Source organism: Microcaecilia unicolor, chromosome 5, assembly GCF_901765095.1.
Source record: "Microcaecilia unicolor chromosome 5, aMicUni1.1, whole genome shotgun sequence".
Lineage (NCBI taxonomy): Eukaryota > Metazoa > Chordata > Amphibia > Gymnophiona > Siphonopidae > Microcaecilia > Microcaecilia unicolor.
Window position 1 is genome coordinate 214559796 of NC_044035.1, and position 19423 is coordinate 214579218.

General features: G+C 47.0%; 1 protein-coding gene across 1 annotated transcript in view; it reads left to right on the forward strand.

Moving 5' to 3' along the window:
* PLEKHG4 (pleckstrin homology and RhoGEF domain containing G4) overlaps positions 1 to 19423 on the forward strand; it is a 507451-nt gene that overhangs the window by 313221 nt on the left and 174807 nt on the right. The window contains exon 15 of the mRNA XM_030205018.1: positions 17105 to 17354. Within this exon, the coding sequence (XP_030060878.1) occupies positions 17105 to 17354 (250 nt within the window). The remainder of the gene's footprint in view (positions 1 to 17104; positions 17355 to 19423) is intronic.

Consider the following 19423-nt stretch of genomic DNA (forward strand, 5'->3'; position numbering starts at 1 on the left):
GGCGCTCCAGGTCAAGCCTCCAGTCCTCGTTCAAGTGGCACGCCCTTTGAAGTCTCCGAGTCCAGTCCGAGGGAAGCCTTCGATGGAGCCTCAGATTCCTGTGCAAGTGGCGCTTCGGGTCAAGTCTCCGGTTCTTGTTCAAGTGACCCGTCCAGTCAAGCCACTGAGTCCAGTTCAAGGGGGGCTTCTAACCAAGCCTCCGATGCCAGTCCACAGGGTGGTTCAGGTAGCACCTCCGCTTCCAGTCTGGAGGGTACCTCCAATCAAGCTCCGAAGGTCAGTTCGAGTGGCGCTTCCGCTCGAGCCTCCGATCCCTGTCCAAAGGGTGTGTTCTGCCAAGCCTCAGTTAAAGTCCAGTTCGCGGGGCGCTCCCAGCCAAGCTCCTGAGTCCAGTTTGAGGGGCCCTGCCAGTCAAGCTTCTGATTCCAGTCCGGGTTCCAGTCCCGGTTCAACTCCTGTTCAGAATTCCTGTTCCAGTCAAGACTCTGATTCCAGTCCGGGTCCCAGTCCCGGTTCAACTTCTGTTCCAAGTTCCAATTCCAGCCAAGAGGCTGACCCTGCTCCTAGCTCCAGTTCCAGCCAAGATGCTGAGTCTGTTCCAAGTTCCAGTTCCAGCCAAGATGCTGACCCTGCTCCGAGCTCCAGTTCCAGCCAAAATGCTGAGTCAGTTCCAAGTTCCAGTTCCAGCCAAGATGCTGACCCTGCTCCGAGCTCCAGTTCCAGCCAAGATGCTGAGTCTGTTCCAAGTTCCAGTTCCAGCCAAGATGCTGACCCTGCTCCGAGCTCCCGTTCCAGCCAAAATGCTGAGTCAGTTCCAAGTTCCAGTTCCAGCCAAGATGCTGACCCTGCTCCGAGCTCCAGTTCCAGCCAAGATGCTGAGTCCGTTCCTAGTTACACTTCCAGCCAAGATGCTGAGCCTGCTCTGAGTTCCAGTTCCAGTCAAGCTCCTGACGCACGCCTGGGTTCCAGTCCCGGTTTGCTTCTTGACTCTAGTCCGGGTCCCAGTCCCGGTTTGCTTCCTGAGTTCAGTCTGGGTTCCCTCAGAGAAGGGTTCCTTTTGAACATGGTTCCTCTTGATGCATCCCAGTTCCTGAGTTGGCCCAGCGGTGATTGGAAGGAGCCTCCTGTTGACAAGTTCCGCTCCTGTCTGCCAGTTTTGAACTTCTTTGTGACTTCCAGTCCAGTGATCCATGTCTGGGGGTTGACACCGATCAGAAGGTTTCACCACAGTTACCCCTGGACACCTGACCTCCTCAGGGAGACCGAGAGAGGGGTCTTGAGGAGGGGGTACTGTCACGTCTGTGGCCGTGACCACCCTCTTACTTACCCTGTTTCTGGGAGTCAGTGGCTGTGCTGGCTTCTGCTTGTCTCTGTGTCTGTCTCTGTCTTAGTTTCTCTCTGGCTCTGTGTGCTGATTGCCCTACTGAACCTCACCTGTGTGGGCTTTGCCTCTTCCAAGATGGCTGCCGCTTCCTCCTCCTTGCCAGTATCCAAGATGGCTCCCGCTGTTCCTTCCTATGGGATGACTGCTTTGTGTGTCAAGCCTCTGTTTGGTTGCAAGGTGATTGCTGCAGCTGTGGCTCTGGTCTTGATGAGCTTTATTAGTGACTTGGAGACTACAGTCCTGGCCTTTGCATTGCCATTTCCTCGGCAGTGCCTTAGGTCCCGAGGTTAGTGTGCTGTTAGCACTGTTTGCTTTCCTTGTCTTGTGCTCTGTGGGTTTTCAGCCCTTCTGTGTTTATTGTTCTGTGGGCTTCCTACCCTTCTGTGTTATTTGCTCTGTGGGTTTCCAGCCCTTCTGTGTTTATTGCTCTGTGGGTTTCCAGCCCTTCTGTGTTTATTGCTCTGTGGGTTTTCTGCCTTTCTGTGTTTATTGCTCTGTGGGTTTCCAGCCCTTCTGTGTTTATTGCTCTGTGGGTTTCCAGCCCTTCTGTGTTTATTGCTCTGTGGGTTTCCAGCCCTTCTGTGTTTATTGCTCTGTGGGTTTTCTGCCCTTCTGTGTTTATTGCTCTGTGGGTTTCCAGCCCTTCTGTGTTTATTGCTCTGTGGGTTTCCAGCCCTTCTGTGTTTATTGCTCTGTGGGTTTTCTGCCCTTCTGTGTTTATTGCTCTGTGGGTTTCCAGCCCTTCTGTGTTTATTGCTCTGTGGGTTTCTAGCCCTTCTGTGTTTATTGCTCTGTGGGTTTTCTGCCCTTCTGTGTGTATTGCTCTGTGGGTTTTCTGCCCTTCTGTGTGTATTGCTCTGTGGGTTTTCTGCCCTTCTGTGTGTATTGCTCTGTGGGTTTTCTGCCCTTCTGTGTGTATTGCTCTGTGGGTTTTCTGCCCTTCTGTGTGTATTGCTTTGTGGGTTTCCAGCCCTTCTGTGTTATTGCTCTGTGGGTTTCCAGCCCTTCTGTGACCATTGCTTTGAACCTGCCTACTGCCAGAACCCGGACATTCCCTGCCTGTCTGCCTTGCCATCGCCTAGGGGCCAGGGGGCACTCCTGGACCTTCATTCCTGCGGTTCCTGTAAGTCCTACCGGCTGCCAGAACCTGAGGGCTCAACCCGAGGGGGAAGGCAGTCAAGTGTAGGTGAAGCCTAGGTCCAGGGTGTTCCAGTTCCGCGGGTTCCGCTCCAGTGTGTTCCAGTCCAGCGGGTTTCACTCCTGTAGGTTCCTGTCCTGTGGGGCCACTCCAGTGTGTCCAGCCCAGCGGGCCCCACTCCAGTGCGCACCCGTCCGGTGCGTTCCAGTTCTGAGTATTCCTGTGTAGAACTCCAGTCCGGGGTTCCTGTCCAGTCTTGTCTCATCTCTACCTTGTAGGTGATCTTGCCTGCCACTGCCGCTCCACGGTAGTGGTCCAAGGACTCACGAAACCAGTGCTCCCGGGGAAGAAGCCGGACAGTGTGCCAAGGTCCTCGTGCACGCGACAGTTATATCAAAAAGCAAATAACAAACAACAACTGCAAAGGGGAAGTAGGCGGGTTTGTGAGAACAATCAGCCTGCTGTCTTCGGAGAACACCTGCTACAGGTATGTATCTTCGCTTTCTCCGAGGACAAGCAGGCTGCTTGTTCTCACGACTGGGGTATCCCTAGCACCCAGGCTTACTCAAAACAACAAAGAAAGGTCTATTGGGCCTTGCAACGGCGAGGACATAATAAGGATTGACCTACGAACTAGAACATCTAACTGAGAGTGCAGCCTGGAATAGAATAAAAATGAGCCTAAGGGGGTGGAGTTGGATTCTAAACCCCAAACAGATTCGCCTGCCACGTCGGGTATCCTGCTGAAGGCAGTAGTGAGATGTGACTGTGTGGATTGATAACTACGTCGCAGCCTTGCAAACCTCTTCTATAGTGGCTGACCTCAAGTGGGCCACTGACGCTGGCATGGCTCTAACACTATGAGCCATGACATGACCCTTAAGATTCAGCCCAGCTTGGGCATAAGTGAAGGAAATGCAATCTGCTAGCCAATTGGAAATGGTGCGTTTCCCGACTGCGACTCCCCTTCTGTTGGGATCTCAAGAAACAAACATTTGGGCGGACTGTCTGAAGGGCTTCGTCCGCTCCACGTAAAAGGCCAATCCTCTCTTGTAGTCCAAGGTGTGTAACTGACGTTCAGCGGGGTGGGTATGAGGACGGGGAAAAAATGTTGGCAAGACAATTGACTGGTTCAGATGGAACTCCGACACCACCTTTGGCAAGAACTTAGGGTGCGTGCGGAGGACTACTCTGTTATGATGAAATTTAATATAAGGAGCATAAACTACCAGAGCTTGGAGCTCACTGACTCTACGAGCTGAAGTAACAGCCACCAAGAAAATGACCTTCCAGGTCAAGTACTTGAGATGGCAGGAATTCAGTGGCTCAAAAGGAGGCTTCATCAGCTGGGTGAGAATGACGTTGAGATCCCATGACACTTGTGGAGGTTTGACAGGGGGCTTTTACAAAAGCAAACCTCTCATGAAACGAACAACTAAAGGCTGTCCAGAGATAGGCTTACCTTCTACACGACAATGAAGAACACTAATTGCACTAAGATGAACTCTTACGGAGTTGGTCTTGAGACCAGACTCTGACAAGTGTAGAAGATATTCAAGCAGGGTCTGTGTAGGACAAGAGTGAGGACCTAGGGCCTTGCTATCACACCAGACAGCAAACTTCCTCCATTTGAAAAAATAACACCGCTTCGTGGAATCTTTCCTGCAAGCAAGCAAAACCCGGGAGACACCCTCAGAAAGACCCAAGGAAGCGAATTCTACACTCTCAACATCCAGGCCGTGAGAGCCAGAGACTGGAGGTTGGGATGCAGAAGCGCCCCCTCATTCTGAGTTATGAGGGTTGGAAAACACTCCAATCTCCACGGTTCTTTGGAGGACAACTCCAGAAGAAGAGGGAACCAAATCTGACGCGGCCAGAAGGGAACAATCAGAATCAAGGTTCCACGGTCTTGCTTGAGTTTCAGCAAAGTCTTCCCCACCAGAGGTATGGGAGGATATGCATACAGAAGGCCTGTCCCCCAATGAAGGAGAAAGGCATCCGACGCTAGTCTGTCGTGGGCCTGAAGTCTGGAACAGAACTGAGGGACCTTGTGATTGAGCTGAGTGGCAAAAAGATCGACCGAGGGGGTGCCCCATGCTCGAAAGATCTTGCGTACAACGCCCATGTTGAGCAACCACTCATGAGTTTGCATAATCCTGCTCAGTCTGTCGACCAGACTGTTGTTTATGCCTGCCAGATACGTGGCTTGGAGAAACATGCCGTGATGGCGAGCCCAAAGCCACATCTGGACGGCTTCCCGACACAGGGGGCGAGATCCGGTGCCCCCCTGCTTGTTGATGTAATACATGGCAACCTAATTGTCTGTCTGAATTTGGATAATTTCATTGGACAGCCGATCTCTGAAACAGGATTATTATATCCAACTGACCAACTCTCTTGGCTCTAACCCTCGACTTCTCTTCACCACATTGAACTCTCGCCTCAAGGTGCCCCCTCCCCCAACTCCCCCTTCATTATCTCCTCAGACCCTTGCTGAATTCTTTCACGACAAGGTTCAAAAGATAAACCTTGAATTCTCTACCTCGCCACCTCTCCCTCCACTAGTCCGTTCCCCTCTCTCTCCTTCCCCTCATTCCTTTTTCTCCTTTCCTGAAGTTACTATAGAGGAAACTACACTTCTCCTTTCTTCCTCAAAATGTACCACCTGTTCCTCTGATCCCATTCCCACCCACCTTCTTAATGCCATCTCACCTGCTCTTATTCCTTTTATCTGTCACATTCTCAACCTCTCACTTTCCACTGCAACTGTCCCTACTGCCTTTAAACATGCTGTGGTCACACCTCTCCTTAAGAAGCCTTCACTCGACCCTACTTGTCCCTCTAATTACCGACCCATCTCCCTCCTCCCTTTTCTCTCCAAATTACTTGAGAGTGCTGTTCACCACCGCTGCCTTGATTTTCTCTCCTCACATGCTATTCTTGACCCACTACAATCTGGTTTTCACCCTCTCCACTCAACCGAAACTGCGCTTACTAAAGTCTCCAATGACCTATTACTGGCTAAATCCAGAGGTCTCTATTCCATCCTCATTCTTCTTGATCTTTCCGCTGCTTTTGACACTGTCGATCACAGCATACTTCTCAATACCCTGTCCTCACTTGGATTCCAGGGCTCTGTCCTTTCCTGGTTCTCTTCCTACCTCTCCCTCCGCACCTTTAGTGTTCACTCTGGTGGATCCTCTTCTACTTCTATCCCTCTGCCTGTCGGCGTACCTCAGGGTTCTGTTCTTGGTCCCCTCCTCTTTTCTATCTACACTTCTTCCCTTGGTTCATTAATCTCATCCCATGGCTTTTCCTACCATCTCTATGCTGATGACTCCCAACTCTACCTTTCTACCCCTGATATCTCACCTTGCATCCAAACCAAAGTTTCAGCGTGCTTGTCTGACATTGCTGTCTGGATGTCTCAACGCCACCTGAAATTAAACATGACCAAAACCGAGCTTCTCATTTTTCCACCCAAACCCACCTCCCCACTCCCCCCGTTTTCTATTTCTGTTGATGGCTCTCTCATTCTCCCTGTCTCCTCAGCTCGAAACCTTGGGGTCATCTTTGACTCTTCTCTCTCCTTCTCTGCTCATATCCAGCAGATCGCCAAGACCTGTCATTTCTTTCTTTACAACATCCGTAAAATCTGCCCCTTTCTTTCCGAGCACTCTACCCGTGCTGCCCGTCTCGTCTTCCGCCAGGGTCGCTTTACTCATACTACCCCTCTCCTCAAGTCACTTCACTGGCTCCCTATCTGTTTTCGCATCCTGTTCAAACTTCTTCTACTAACCTATAAATGTACTCACTCTGCTGCTCCCCAGTATCTCTCCACACTCGTCCTTCCCTACACCCCTTCCCGTGCACTCCGCTCCATGGATAAATCCTTCTTATCTGTTCCCTTCTCCGCTACTGCCAACTCCAGACTTCGCGCCTTCTGTCTCGCTGCACCCTACGCCTGGAATAAACTTCCTGAGCCCCTACATCTTGCCCCATCCTTGGCCACCTTTAAATCTAGACTGAAAGCCCACCTCTTTAACATTGCTTTTGACTCGTAACCACTTGTACCACTCGCCTCCACCTACCCTCCTCTCCCCCTTCCTGTACATATTAATTGATTTGATTTGCTTACTTTTTTTTTGTCTATTAAGATTGTAAGCTCTTTTGAGCAGGAACTGTCTTTCTTCTATGTTTGTGCAGCGCTGCGTACGCCTTGTAGCGCTATAGAAATGCTAAATAGTAGTAGTAGTAGTAGCCTTTAGAGCGTTCCAGACCACTCGCAACTCCAGGAGATTGATCTGAAGACCTCTTTCCTGGAGGGACCAAACTCCTTGAGTGTGAAGCCCACAGACATGAGCTCCCCACCCCAGGAGGGATGCATCCGTGGTCAGCACTTTGTGTGGCTGAGGAATTTGATAGGGACGTCCCAAGGTCAAATTGAATCGAATTGTCCACCACTGAAGGGAATTATGGAAATCGGTGGACAGCCGGATTGCATCCTCTAGATCCCCTGCAGCTTGATACCACTGGGAAGCTAGAGTCCATTGAGCTGATCTCATGTGAAGACGGGCCATGGGCATCACATGGACTGTGGAGGCCATGTGGCCTAGAAGTCTCAACATCTGCCGAGCTGTGTTCTGCTGAGACACTCTGGCCATGGAAACTAGAGACAGAAGATTGTCTGCTCTCGCCTCGGGAAGATAGGCATGAGCCGTCTGTGAGTCCAGCAGAGCTCCTATAAATTTGAGTTGCTGAACAGGGAGAAGATGGGACTTGGGGTAATTTATAACAAACTCTAGTAGCTCCAGCAGTTGAATGGTCATCTGTATTGGCTGTAGAGCTCCTGCCTCCGAGGTGTTCTTCACCAGCCAATCGTCGAGATAAGGAAACACAGGGAGCGTGTCCAAGATGCGACTCTCACCCGAGGTTGAACGCTCCAAGAGCTCTGGATGTGAACCTCTTTTCCCTTTGCAACGACGATAATAATGCCTCATTCTAAGAGGAAAGGCTTGGTGAAGAGTAAACCGCCGGTACTCCTTACCTCTACGCCCCTCCAGGCAACCCTGGACCATTTTACTACAAGCTGCCCTCGAGTGACCGGCGAGTTACAAGCCGCGTCGAGAGAAATTAAGAGAGCAACTTCTCTCTTGGCTGCTGAAACATCTCTTTCACCGCCGGACGTTAACACCCCTCCGTGTCCTGCCCGCTTGAAAGGGAGGATGTTGGACTCAATCTCTTCGGAAGGCGATAGAGACGGCTCTGAAAATGGCGGCGCCACCCCGGAGCAAGCAGAGGAAATACCGTTGTAGCTTTTCTCTCCACAGGAGGTTACGCTGGATTCGATATGGAAGGCTATTCAAGGTCTGACAACGATAGTGACGAACACTGCTCGGGAGACTAAACTTCTTGTGAGTAAAGTTAATTCTTTTACTGAAATGATGGAAAATATTAAAACTGACTGTTCTGAAAATTTTGAAACGATTCAGGCTGAGATAACAACATTGAAGGCAGTAAATATGACTTTAATTAAAGATAAAACAGTTATGATGAGGAAAATTGAACAAATTGAAAATCAAAACAAACGACTGAACTTAAGAATCCTGAATTTTCCTGTAATACAAGGCATTGGCCCGATGGAATTATTCCGAAAATATTTAATTGAGGTACTACAATATTCCCCCTCGCTTATACCTCCTCTAAATAAGATTTTTTTATATTTCCTCTCCAAAAAAAAAGTCAGGGGGAATTGGAGGAAGGACCTCAAGCTGAAGGTGAACATAATTTGCAGGATATATCAACATTTCTTGAACAATCCTTTTCTGCCATATCTCAACGACAAACATTGTTAATATCCTTTGTTTTTGAATAAGATATGACCTCATTGTTTAAACTATACTTTAAGAACTCTACGAAACCCTTTTGTGGGTCTAGGCTTTGGATATATCCTGATGTTACAAAAACTACTCAGGACAGAAGGAAATTATTTCTAACTTTGAGAGAAGAAACCCGAGCACTTGGAGCCACTTTTTTGTTGTCCTACCCATGCAAATGTTTAGTTAAATATATGAATGTTAAATATGTCTTTTTTGAACCACAACAGCTTAAATGTTTTATAGAACAAAAAAAGCTTTCCAGTGTGAATCCAGCTTAAGACAATAACGGTTAATATGGAAAGTACTTGGGTAGATTAGAGTCAGGCCATTTTCTTGTATTTAATTTTCTTTTTAGATCTCTCTAACTAAAAGACTAACCCCCCATATTTGTGGTCTAAGGAAGAGTAGCATAATTTTGATTTATAATTTTAGAGAGTGGGATATATCCACTCTTATATTTGTTCGTGTATATTTCTATCTCTGTTTTTTCCTTATACAAGATGTTGATGCTTGTAAAATGCTCAAATTAATAAATAATAAAATAAAAAAGAGATAAGGGAACACATGCACTCCCAGTCTGCATAGCGACTTCAACTACTGCCATGCATTTTGTAAAGACCCTGGGTGAAGATGCCAGACCAAAGGGCAGCACACTACTGGAAGTGCTGCACTTCCAGACGGAATTGAAGATACTTCCTGTGAGCTGGAAGTATCGGGATGTGTGTATAAGCATCCTTTAAGTCCAGAGAGCGTAGCCAATCGTTTTCCTGAATCATGGGAAGAAGGGTGCCTAGGGAAACCATCCTGAACTTTTCTCAGACTAGGAATCTGTACAGGGCCCTTAGGTCTAGGATGGAACACATCCCCCCTGTTTTCTTTTGCACAAGGAAGTACCTGGAATAGAATCCCAGTCCTTCTTGCCGCAGTAGAACGGGCTTGACCGCATTGGCGCTGAGAAGGGCAGAGAGTTCCTCTGCAAGTACCTGCCTGTGCTGGAAGCTGAAGGACTGAGCTCCCGGTGGACAGTTTGGAGGTGTGGATATCAAATTGAGGGAGTATCCTAACCGGACTATTTGAAGAACCCACCGGTCGGAGGTTATGAGAGGCCACCTTTGGTGAAAAAATTTTAATCTCCCCCCGACCGGCAAGTCGTCCGGCACGGACACATTTATAGTGGCTATGCTCAGCTGGAGCCAGTCAAAAGCCCGTCCCTTGCTTTTGCTGGGGAGCCACAGGGGCCTGCCTTGGCGCATGCTGTTGACGAGAACGAGCGCGCTGGGGGTGAGCCTGAGAAGGCTGTTGAGAAGGAGGATTGTACCTACGTCTATTATATGCGAAGGGAGCATTCTTCCTTCCCCGGAAAAATCGTCTACCTGATGAGGTAGAAGCAGAAGACGCCCGGCAGGAGAGATGGTCCATAGCAGTATCCTGCTGTGTGATCTGATCAACCACTTGCTCAACCTTCTCACCAAAAATGTTATCCCCCCGGCAAGGGACATCCGCAATCCGCTGCTGGACTCGATTGTCCAGGTCAGAGGCACACAGCCATGAGAGTCTGCGTATCACTATACCTTGGGCAGCGATTCTGGATGCAATATCAAAAGTATCGTAAGCACCCCTGGACAGCAATTTATGACATGCCTTCTGCTGCCTGACCACCACCTGAAAAGGCCTGGCCTGCTCCAGAGGGAGCTTATTGACGAAGTCCGCCAGTTGCTTCACCGTGTTCCTCAAGTGGATGCTCGTGTAGAGCTGGTAAGATTGAATTTTGGCGCAAGCATAGAGGCCTGATATGCCTTCCTCCCAAAAGAGTCTAGGGTTCTAGATTCTCTTCCCGGGGGCGCCGAGGCAAAGTCTCTAGAACTCCTGTCTCTCTTGAGAGCGGAATCCACAACCATAGAGTCGTGAGGTAACTGCGACTTCATCAGCTCAGGTTCTCCGTGAATCCGATATTTGGACTCAGCTTTCTTGGGAATGGTGGGATTACTTAGTGGTTTCATCCAGTTTTGCATAAGTGTCTCCTTGAGCACATTATGCAAACGAACCGTGGATGACTCCTTAGGTGGCGAAGGATAGTCAAGGACCTTGAGCATCTCAGTCCTGGGCTCATCCTCAAAAACCACAGGGAAGGGAATAGCCACAGCCTGTGTCCGCTTTTTCAAGCTAAGACATAACTTACAGGCGTCTGGGCGATGGTCGGGCCCAAGGCACTGAAGACACCACGCGTGGGGGTCGGTACCCGAGATCGTCCGGTTGCACCGAGAACACTACTTGAAGCCGCTGGGAGTCTTCGATTACATTGACGGAAAAATAGCAGCGGCGAAGTCAAAGTTCGCGATTGTGCCAAAATAAAAGGACACAAAAATGAGAAACTGTGTACGCGTGGCCTAAGAGGGCCGCGACAAAAACGAAAGGAAACTTAAGAGGGCAAACTAAGAAATATAGGATTCTTTTTATAGGTTCGAAGGGAAACAGGGTAACCGAAAAAACAGGATAAAAGAAAGAGAGAATAACTCTCCAAGCGAAACTTTTTGACTGGCCAGAGACCGACAAAAGCAGCTACTCTTCACCGCGGAAAAGAAACAGCTGAGCGGGACTCTCACGCGATGGGCTGGAAGGCTTTAGCAAAACTTCTGTCTAATTTTGCTATAAAAAATTACCATTCCTGGACCGCCGTGGACGTCAACCCAGTGGTGAGATTAAGCAGCCTGCTTGTCCTTGGAGAATGGCCATTTAACTCTACCAATAACAAATTCCAAATCTTTGTCAAAAGCTTTTTGAAAATCTAAATATACTACATCAACTGGCTCACCTTTAATCGACATGTTTTTTCACACCGTGAAAGAAATGATGCAAATTGGTGAGGCAAAACTTCCCTTGACTGAAACAATGCTGTCTCATTAAACTATGTTTATCTATGTGTTCAGTAATTTTATTCTTTATAGTAGTTTCCACTATTTATCCGACACTGACGTCAGGTTTCCCAGTCTGTAATTTCCCGGATCACCTCTGGAACCCTTTTTAAAAATTGGTGTTGCATGAGCCACCCTCCAATCTTCAGGTACTATGGATGATTTTAACGACAGGTAATAGATTACTAACAGCAGATCAACAATTTCATGCTTGAGTTCTTTGAGTACTCTTGGATGCACGCCATCCGGGCCAGGTGATTTACTACTCTTTAATTTTTGATTTGGCTCAATACATCTTCTAAATTCACCGAGATTTCTTTCAGTTCCTTCACATCATCACCCTTAAAAAATAATTTCTCCCTTGCAATTTGTCATGGTCGTGACCGTGACCTGCATCCCAGCTCACCTCTGGACCTTTGGGAAGGGGAGTGTCAAGGTTCAGCAGCATGGCTTCCTCCAGAGCTTCGGCTGGGCTCCACAAAGCTCCAGTCTTCCTCTGCCGGCCGAGGCCAGCTTCCTGGCACGCATGCATGCCGAAGGGATGGGAATTAAAGCCCTGTGATGGGAAGCACCGCACTGGCGTGAGACACCGAACTTCCAGTGTGGGGCCTATTTAAAAAAGACTGATGTTCTTACTACTATTACTACTATTGCTTATCATTTCTGTAATGCTACTAGATGTATGCAGCGCTCTTTTGATGCCTTCGGAAGATTTCTTCGTTTCTGTCTCGTCTGCCTTGCCTCTTGTTCCAGCCAAGTCCCGTCTTGCCTCCTGTTCCAACCAAGTTCTGCCTTGCCTTCAGTTCCTGCTGAGTCTGCTTTGCCTTGTTCCTGCCTGCCTTCAGGTCCTGCCAAATCCACCTTGCCTTGTTCCTGCCTTTCCTGCCTCCAGTTCCTGCCAAATCTGCCTTGCCTTAGTCTTGCCTTGCCTGTCTGCCTCCAGTTCCTGCCAAGTCTACTTTGCTGTGTCTTCAGTCAAGTCTTGCCTTGTCCAGCCTTGCAGTGTCTCCAGTCAAGTCCTACCTTGTCCACCCTTGCCGAGTCTCCAGTCAAGTCCTGCCTTGTCCAGCCTTGCCGAGTCTCCAGTCAAGTCCTACCTTTTCCAGCCTTGCCGAGTCTCCAGTCAAGTCCTACCTTTTCCAGCCTTACCATGCCTCCAGTCTAGTTCTGTTCTATTCGCTTGTCTTGTCTTGTGTTTAGCCTGGCCTATTGGCCTAGTCTCCTCTCTAGTCTTGTTAGATTTGCCTTACCTCAGACCGGTCTGTCCTTGCCTTGCTTATTTTCTTGTCTTTCCTAGTTCCTGGTCTTGCTCCTGTGGGCTTTGCATTGCCTTCTAGCCCTTTTCTGGTTCTTGTCCTGTTCTTTGCCTGGCTCTCCAGCCTTGCCTAGTCTCTCACCGATCTGGTCTATTTCCTGTCCTGTTGTGGCTTTAGTCTTGCTCCTTGTCTGGCTCTGGCCTTGCTTTGCTCCGTCTTTTGTCTCGTGTATAGTTTCCTGCTTGGTCTTTTGCCCAGTTGGGGTGACTGGCCTGCTGCAGCTGGGGTCCGGCTGTGGTCCAAGGGGCTCACTTCCCTGAGTCCATGACACTATTTAGACATACTGCAGTGCTGGAGGTCCCTTTTCTGCCTTTGCAAAATCGGGATTTGGACATTTCAAGCATAGGCTCATTTTGAGACATCCATATACTTCAAAAATAAACTCCTTAACGTGGACCCAGTCATTAAGAAAAGATTTTATTTAATAGCAAAAAAATATGGAGAAAAAGACCTCAGAAATGCTATCACTATGGAACCTATTGTTCTCTAAAAAGACAAACTCACTTTCTCTATAATCATTGGTCAAAAGACTCCACATCATTCAAGTTGAAATTTAAAACCATGCTAGTAAAACTAAATCAGTTAAAGTCCAAACATGCTCGTGAACATATATCTACTTGGAGTCCAAAGTTGACATCCCAATAAACCACACAATATATCATATATATAAGGAGTCCTTTTACTAAGCTGCAGTAAGCATTAACGCGTGCTTATCACAGCATAAAATGCCTTACTGCGGGACACACTCAGGCAATCCACTGTATTTTTGGCATCAGCACATGCTTCCCATATGATAAAAAATAGGTTCTATTTTTTAGCATTGGGGGCAGGGCGGGGGTAGAGAGTAGGCGTGTTCTGTGCTAATCGGTTAGTGCGCCTATATAGCTACATTTTAACTGATTAGCACGTGGTGCAACTGAGCCCTTACATCCTCCATCATGGGTGGTAGTAAGGGCTCAGTCGCTAATGGCCACGTGCTAATGGGAAAATTAGCTCGTGGCCATTAATAGAAAAAAAGCCAAAATTTGGTCATTTTACCCAAGCATTAAAAATGGCCTAAGCGTTTGGGATTGACCCATGTAGCAAACGCTAAGGCCACTTTTTACCACAGATTAGTAAGAGGAACCCTAAGTCTTAAAGAACTTAAATAGCTCCAGGGTTGCAATAGGATCTTCACATCACAGATCTCCATCTGTTCTGTAGGGAACCCTGTTTCACTAAAAATGCTGCTTTAGGGAATATTCTAGAGTCAACATGAATAGTGATTGGATCCATGTTAAGCTTATGAGATAAATTCATTTATTACAGCAGCATTTGAGTAGTTAGTGTGTTTTACCTTCAGTTTTCACTTTTGTGGTTCAGTAATTGACATCATCCATTATTATAGTGAGGCCAAATTTGTTAGCTTCCTTCATTTCTGTTAACATTGTATCCATCTTCTTGCCCTTTACATATCCAATGTGTAGTACAGCGAGGCTGCCACTAGAGGTCACCGTGGCCATTTTGAGTCTGGAGCCATGATTGACAGGATCGAATGGACATCACTCGTGCCCTTAGGATCCCCTAGAACACCATGACTTTTGGGCCTACAGAGGAGTGAAGGAGGGTTTTTCAAAAACATGCTTTGGGGGGTGGGGGTGGGGGTTAGGGAAGGATGGAGAGCAGAATCAGGGGGGGGGGGGGGGAAGAAGGAACAGGTGAGGGCATCTGCTTCCCCTTATGCGGTTTCCAGCCAAGTGTCTTGTGTAGGTCCCGGCTGAATATTGGCCGGGACCTGCATAGGATTTGGCGGACAGCACATGCTGGCATGGCCCCAGATATTTAATGCTGGACATGGTCCCAGTGTTGTAGCTATGAGGGGGCCTTGGGGGCCCGCGCCCCGTCACTTTAGGCTCAAGCCCTATCCAAAATTGTGGCACCTGTGGAATGTCTGACAGAGATGCCAAAGCCCTATCAGCCGAAGAGGTCCACTGCCTGAGACTCTCCCACACACGTTCTGCTCAGCAGCATGAACTGAGCATGTGCTGGAATGCTGACGTCAGCAGCTGAAGGATGCCACTGAATTCCTTGCTGCTTAGGCTGTGGACCTCTTCAGCTGGCAGGGCTTGGACAACGCAACCAGCAAAGATAGGACTTAACGCAAATGCGGGGGAAGAGGGAGGGAGGGAGAGGGGAAGAGCTGAAAAGGCATGTGTAGCCCTCTCAGTCCATCCTTGGTCCCCTCCAAAAATGGACTTCTGCCTACGCAGTCCAGCATTGAATATCAGGGCCTAATTTTGCCTGCAGTAAACAGCCTTAAAAAAAAAAAAAAGCTGACTTCTGCCAGCTAAATATTGACTGGTATATGTTTAACATATACCAGTGGAGTGGAGGAGTAGCCTAGTGGTTAGTGCAGTGGACTTTGATCTTGGAAAACTGAGTTCAATTCCCACTGCAGCTCTTTGTGACTCTGGGCAAGTCACTTAACCCTCCATTGCCCCTGGTACAAAATAAGTACCTGAATATATGTAAACTGCTTTGAATGTAGTTGCAAAAACCTTAGAAAGGCGGTATATCAAGTCCCATTTCCCTTTCCTTTACTATCACTGCATAGACAGATGAGTTAGATGGTGTGGCTGGCCCCAGATAGCCCACAAATCACTCTCTTTTTGTTGTTTTTTTTTGCAAAAATTTTTATTTGAAAACAATAAAACTACAGTACATAAGAATGCAAAATCCAGATCTCAAAATATAAAAGTCAACATGCAAAGCAAAAACAAAAAGCAAGAACTCCCCTAATCTCCCCCCTCCTCAGCTCCTTCCCTGACCCGGAGATAGCCAAGGTTGTACCATAAGTTCAAATCCCTGCAGGTGAGCACAGCTGAGTCTTGTGTCCTCCAGGCATGATAGATGTCCCAAATTTTGTGAAATCTGGCCATTTTGGATCGCTGACTACTAAATCACCCTCTTTTTGGATGGATAATTTTAGCTGAGAGGAGGATCACAGGACTTAAAAAAACAAAACAATTGTTATGCGGGTCCCAGCTGATATTCAGTGCCAGGGCCAGCATAGCTAATAGTAACATGACGGCAGATAAAGACCTGAATGGTCCATCCAGTCTGCCCAGCAGCCACACTCATTATCAATTCATGGTTAAATCAACAATGAATGTGATATAAAATACTTGATTATGGTCTTTCTTTGGCATTTCTTGGACATTGACCATAATTGACCAAAGTTAGGACTGCTTTTTATGTGATCTGATTTGGTCATTTAGTTCTGTGGATGCCAGCACTGAATATGACTGGCACCTCATAACTGCCGACTTCTCCCCAACACCGCCTCCTGTACCGCTCCTGACCTGCCCACTTTTAACATGGGTGGTCAGAGCCAATATTAGCAGAACTGCCTGGTTTAGTTCCGCTAAATATCAGTGGTTAGGCAGCCACAGGCGATTTAAGCGGGCAGCAGCCTTGCCTACTTGCTTAAATCATTCTGAATAAGTAGCATGCAAAAAGCAGTGTATGCAAAAAGTGGTGCACTTTAAATTAGATATAGAAAATAGCACCAATGACATATAAAAAAAAACTCTACGGTAATGAAAGACACATTAGAAACCACCAAATCTTTGACACGTTTTGGTGGAAAACCTGTCTAAAGGGTAAGTTGCCTAATGGGCAATATCATGGCTCTATAGAGAATGACAGAATATTAGGTAAACCCAGAACATAATCAGCTAGTCTTTTATGGCACGGAGCTGTCTGGTCACCTTCTGGCCGATACTCAGCGTGAGTTAACCGGCTGGGAACGGTCACCAATCTGTTAACTCGCTTATCGGTGGCTATCCGGTCATTTTGTCAGCACTTAGGAGTCCTTTTACAAAGCAGCACTAGATTTTTTAGTGCATGCTAAAACTAAGCGTGCGCATAATGCTAGAGACACCCATATATTCCTATGAGCGTCTCTAGCATTTAGCACGTGCTAAAAACACTAACACACCTTTGTAAAGACTTGCTTAACCAGTTATATTTGCTGGAAATGACTGGTTAGCATTGAAGTGCAAGCCAGTTATGTTGGGGGCATCTTGAGGATGGAACTGGTTAGCTCCCAACATTCAGAACTATCCTGCCAGTGTTAGTGCATAAATAAGACCACATAAATAGCAGTCCTGTTTTTATGCACCAACGAATGGCCTGGTTAACTGAATATTGAGTTAACCAGGCATGTGCTAGCCAACTTAAAACCCCCCAGATATGGCCCAGTATTGAATATCCAGGTTCAGTGCCAGTGACAGACATTAACATAAGGCTGAATATCGGGGGGCTTCTGTTCTTTTGCAAGTCAGATAAATGCTTAGATTTCAGGGAAAGAAGGAAAATTCACACCGATGCAACACTCAGTTTAACCAGGCAAGAATTCAGGAATGTTTGTTTTATGTGCTTAACAATGTACTTAGTTTTCTCAAGATGCTGATGCTGAATCTGATTCTTTTCAGCAAACTGAAGCACATTCTTGAAGAGATGGTGGTGACAGAGAGAGAGTATGTGAGATCTCTCTGCTATATCATTGAAAACTATTACCCTGAGATGGATCGGTTGGATCTACCGCAGGACCTAAGAGGCAAACGCAGCGTCATCTTTGGAAACCTGGAAAAACTTTATGACTTTCATTGCCAGTATTTTCTGAAGGAGTTGGAAAGCTGCTGTAACCATCCTCTGAGAGTCAGCCATTGTTTCTTGCGACATGTAAGGAATCTTCTGGTGATACGCAGGAAACCTAACCTGATATCACTTTAAATCTACCCCCTAAGAGTCAGCCCTTGTTTCCTGTGGCAAGTAATGAATTTAACTTGATATTGTTCTGAAACTACTCCCTGAGAATCAACTACTGCTTTTTGTGACACATTAGGATCCTTCCCTGATACCATTCTAAAATTAGCCTCAGACTTGTTCACTTCTTAATGAGACATGCAATGGTATAGGCACCTCTTCACAAAAGGAAGTTGGGCATTATTGTGCCTTAGTACAAGCCTCAACAAATTTTCCCCACTCCTCCAACATTTTCCCTATTGAAGTTCGGGGGGGGGGGGGGGAGGGGGAATGCAACTCCCTTCCCAGATCAGCAGTACCTCTTTTACAAACCGATGTACTAAGGCTCTTTTCCTATTCTGTGTCTGTGGGCAAAGAAGCTCCTTAAAGTTCTTTAAAGTGCCTCTGCAAATCTAAAAATAAAATATATAAATAAAAATCAGTGACAGAAGCCAGCAGTCACCCTTCCAAAACATGCTGTTAGCTGTGTAACAGTACTCCTTTGATAGGTGGAGCAAAGAGACACATATCACTATGGCCTAGGTCCCCCACAGGTCTCTCCTGTAATCTCCCTCCAGCCTTCTTCCTCTCTCTCTCTCTCTCTCTCTCTCTCTCACTCTCACTCATACTCTCCAACCTTCACCCATGTCTCTGTCTCTCTCTCATACTTTCCCACAGCCTTCACCCAGTCTCTTTCTCTTATACCTCCCTGAGCCTTCACCCGACCTCTCATGCTCTTACCCCCCCCCCCCCCCCAGCCTTCACCCAGTTTCACTCTCTCATTACAATACCTGTCACTCCCAGACAACTAATGGCTTTGGAATCTGTCACCTATTTCCGTTACCTTGCTGTTTACAGAACTGTCTCAGAAACAGTCCGGTCAATATTCAAAGCAATTTAAGTGGGTAGGAGAGCTCATGCCTGTTTAAATTGGTTGGAGCTGACTAACCGCCAATATTCAGTAGCACTTAAACAATGGCTGGCTCTGGTATATTGTAACAAATAGAGGGAACTGAGTACAAGCAAAGTCCAACAATTTATCTGGGAAGGAGCGACTCCTACGTCACTGGATAAGTGCTGCTGAATATCAGTCTCTATTGGTCTATCAAGTCCAGCTTGTCTAGTTACCTTAAACTTGATGGGATGGAGTATGGAGAGGACAGATTTAGGATGTCATCAGATGAGTAATGAGACTAATGCATGTTTTTAATTTTTTAATTCTTTGGTTCACTGGCCAGCAGTAAATGCCGCGCACCAGAACCAGCCATTATTTTTCAGCAATTGCTGTCTTAAGTTACTGGATAGTTCGGGAACCAGCAACAAATATCGGCAGTACCTGGTTAATGTCTAGTGGCTGCTCCTATACACAGATATTCTGTACTGGTATCCAGGTAATGGCCTGTCACTGAATACCTGGGTATAAATGTAAATACCCTGGTCAGTTAAAGTTTAGAGAAAGCTGTGTGGAAATGGAAGACACACTCTGGTCAATGTTTAGCCCACAACAATCAGATTTTTTTAAACACTGACCACTGTGGGCAGAATTAGCCCCAGATATTCTGGGCACCGGCACTGAATATCTGAGGCCAATCAATCATTCAGTGGCCGCTAGAGCATATGTATTATTCAGATTTGTGTATTGCCTTTTTGAAGAAATTGGCTGAGACCCACATAACATAACAAGGTTAATTTGTAAAGAGAGAATGAAACATCTATTTATATAGGTGTGATATACAGACCTCCCTTGCAGGCAAAAGAAATTTAACTGAAGACATCCACAGTACTGCAATAGCTATCAAAGGGTTAAGTGCTATCGATAGGTGATTTCAGTTTGCCAGATATTGATTGGGCCATCTCAAGTGTGATGTCTTATAGAAATAGGGAGATCCTGGATTCTCTAAAGGGAGAGCTTTCCTGGCAATTGGAAATGGAACTTTATACTGGACTTGGTGATTACAAATGGGGAGAGTATTTCTGATGTGGGTGATCACCTGTGATCATTGGAT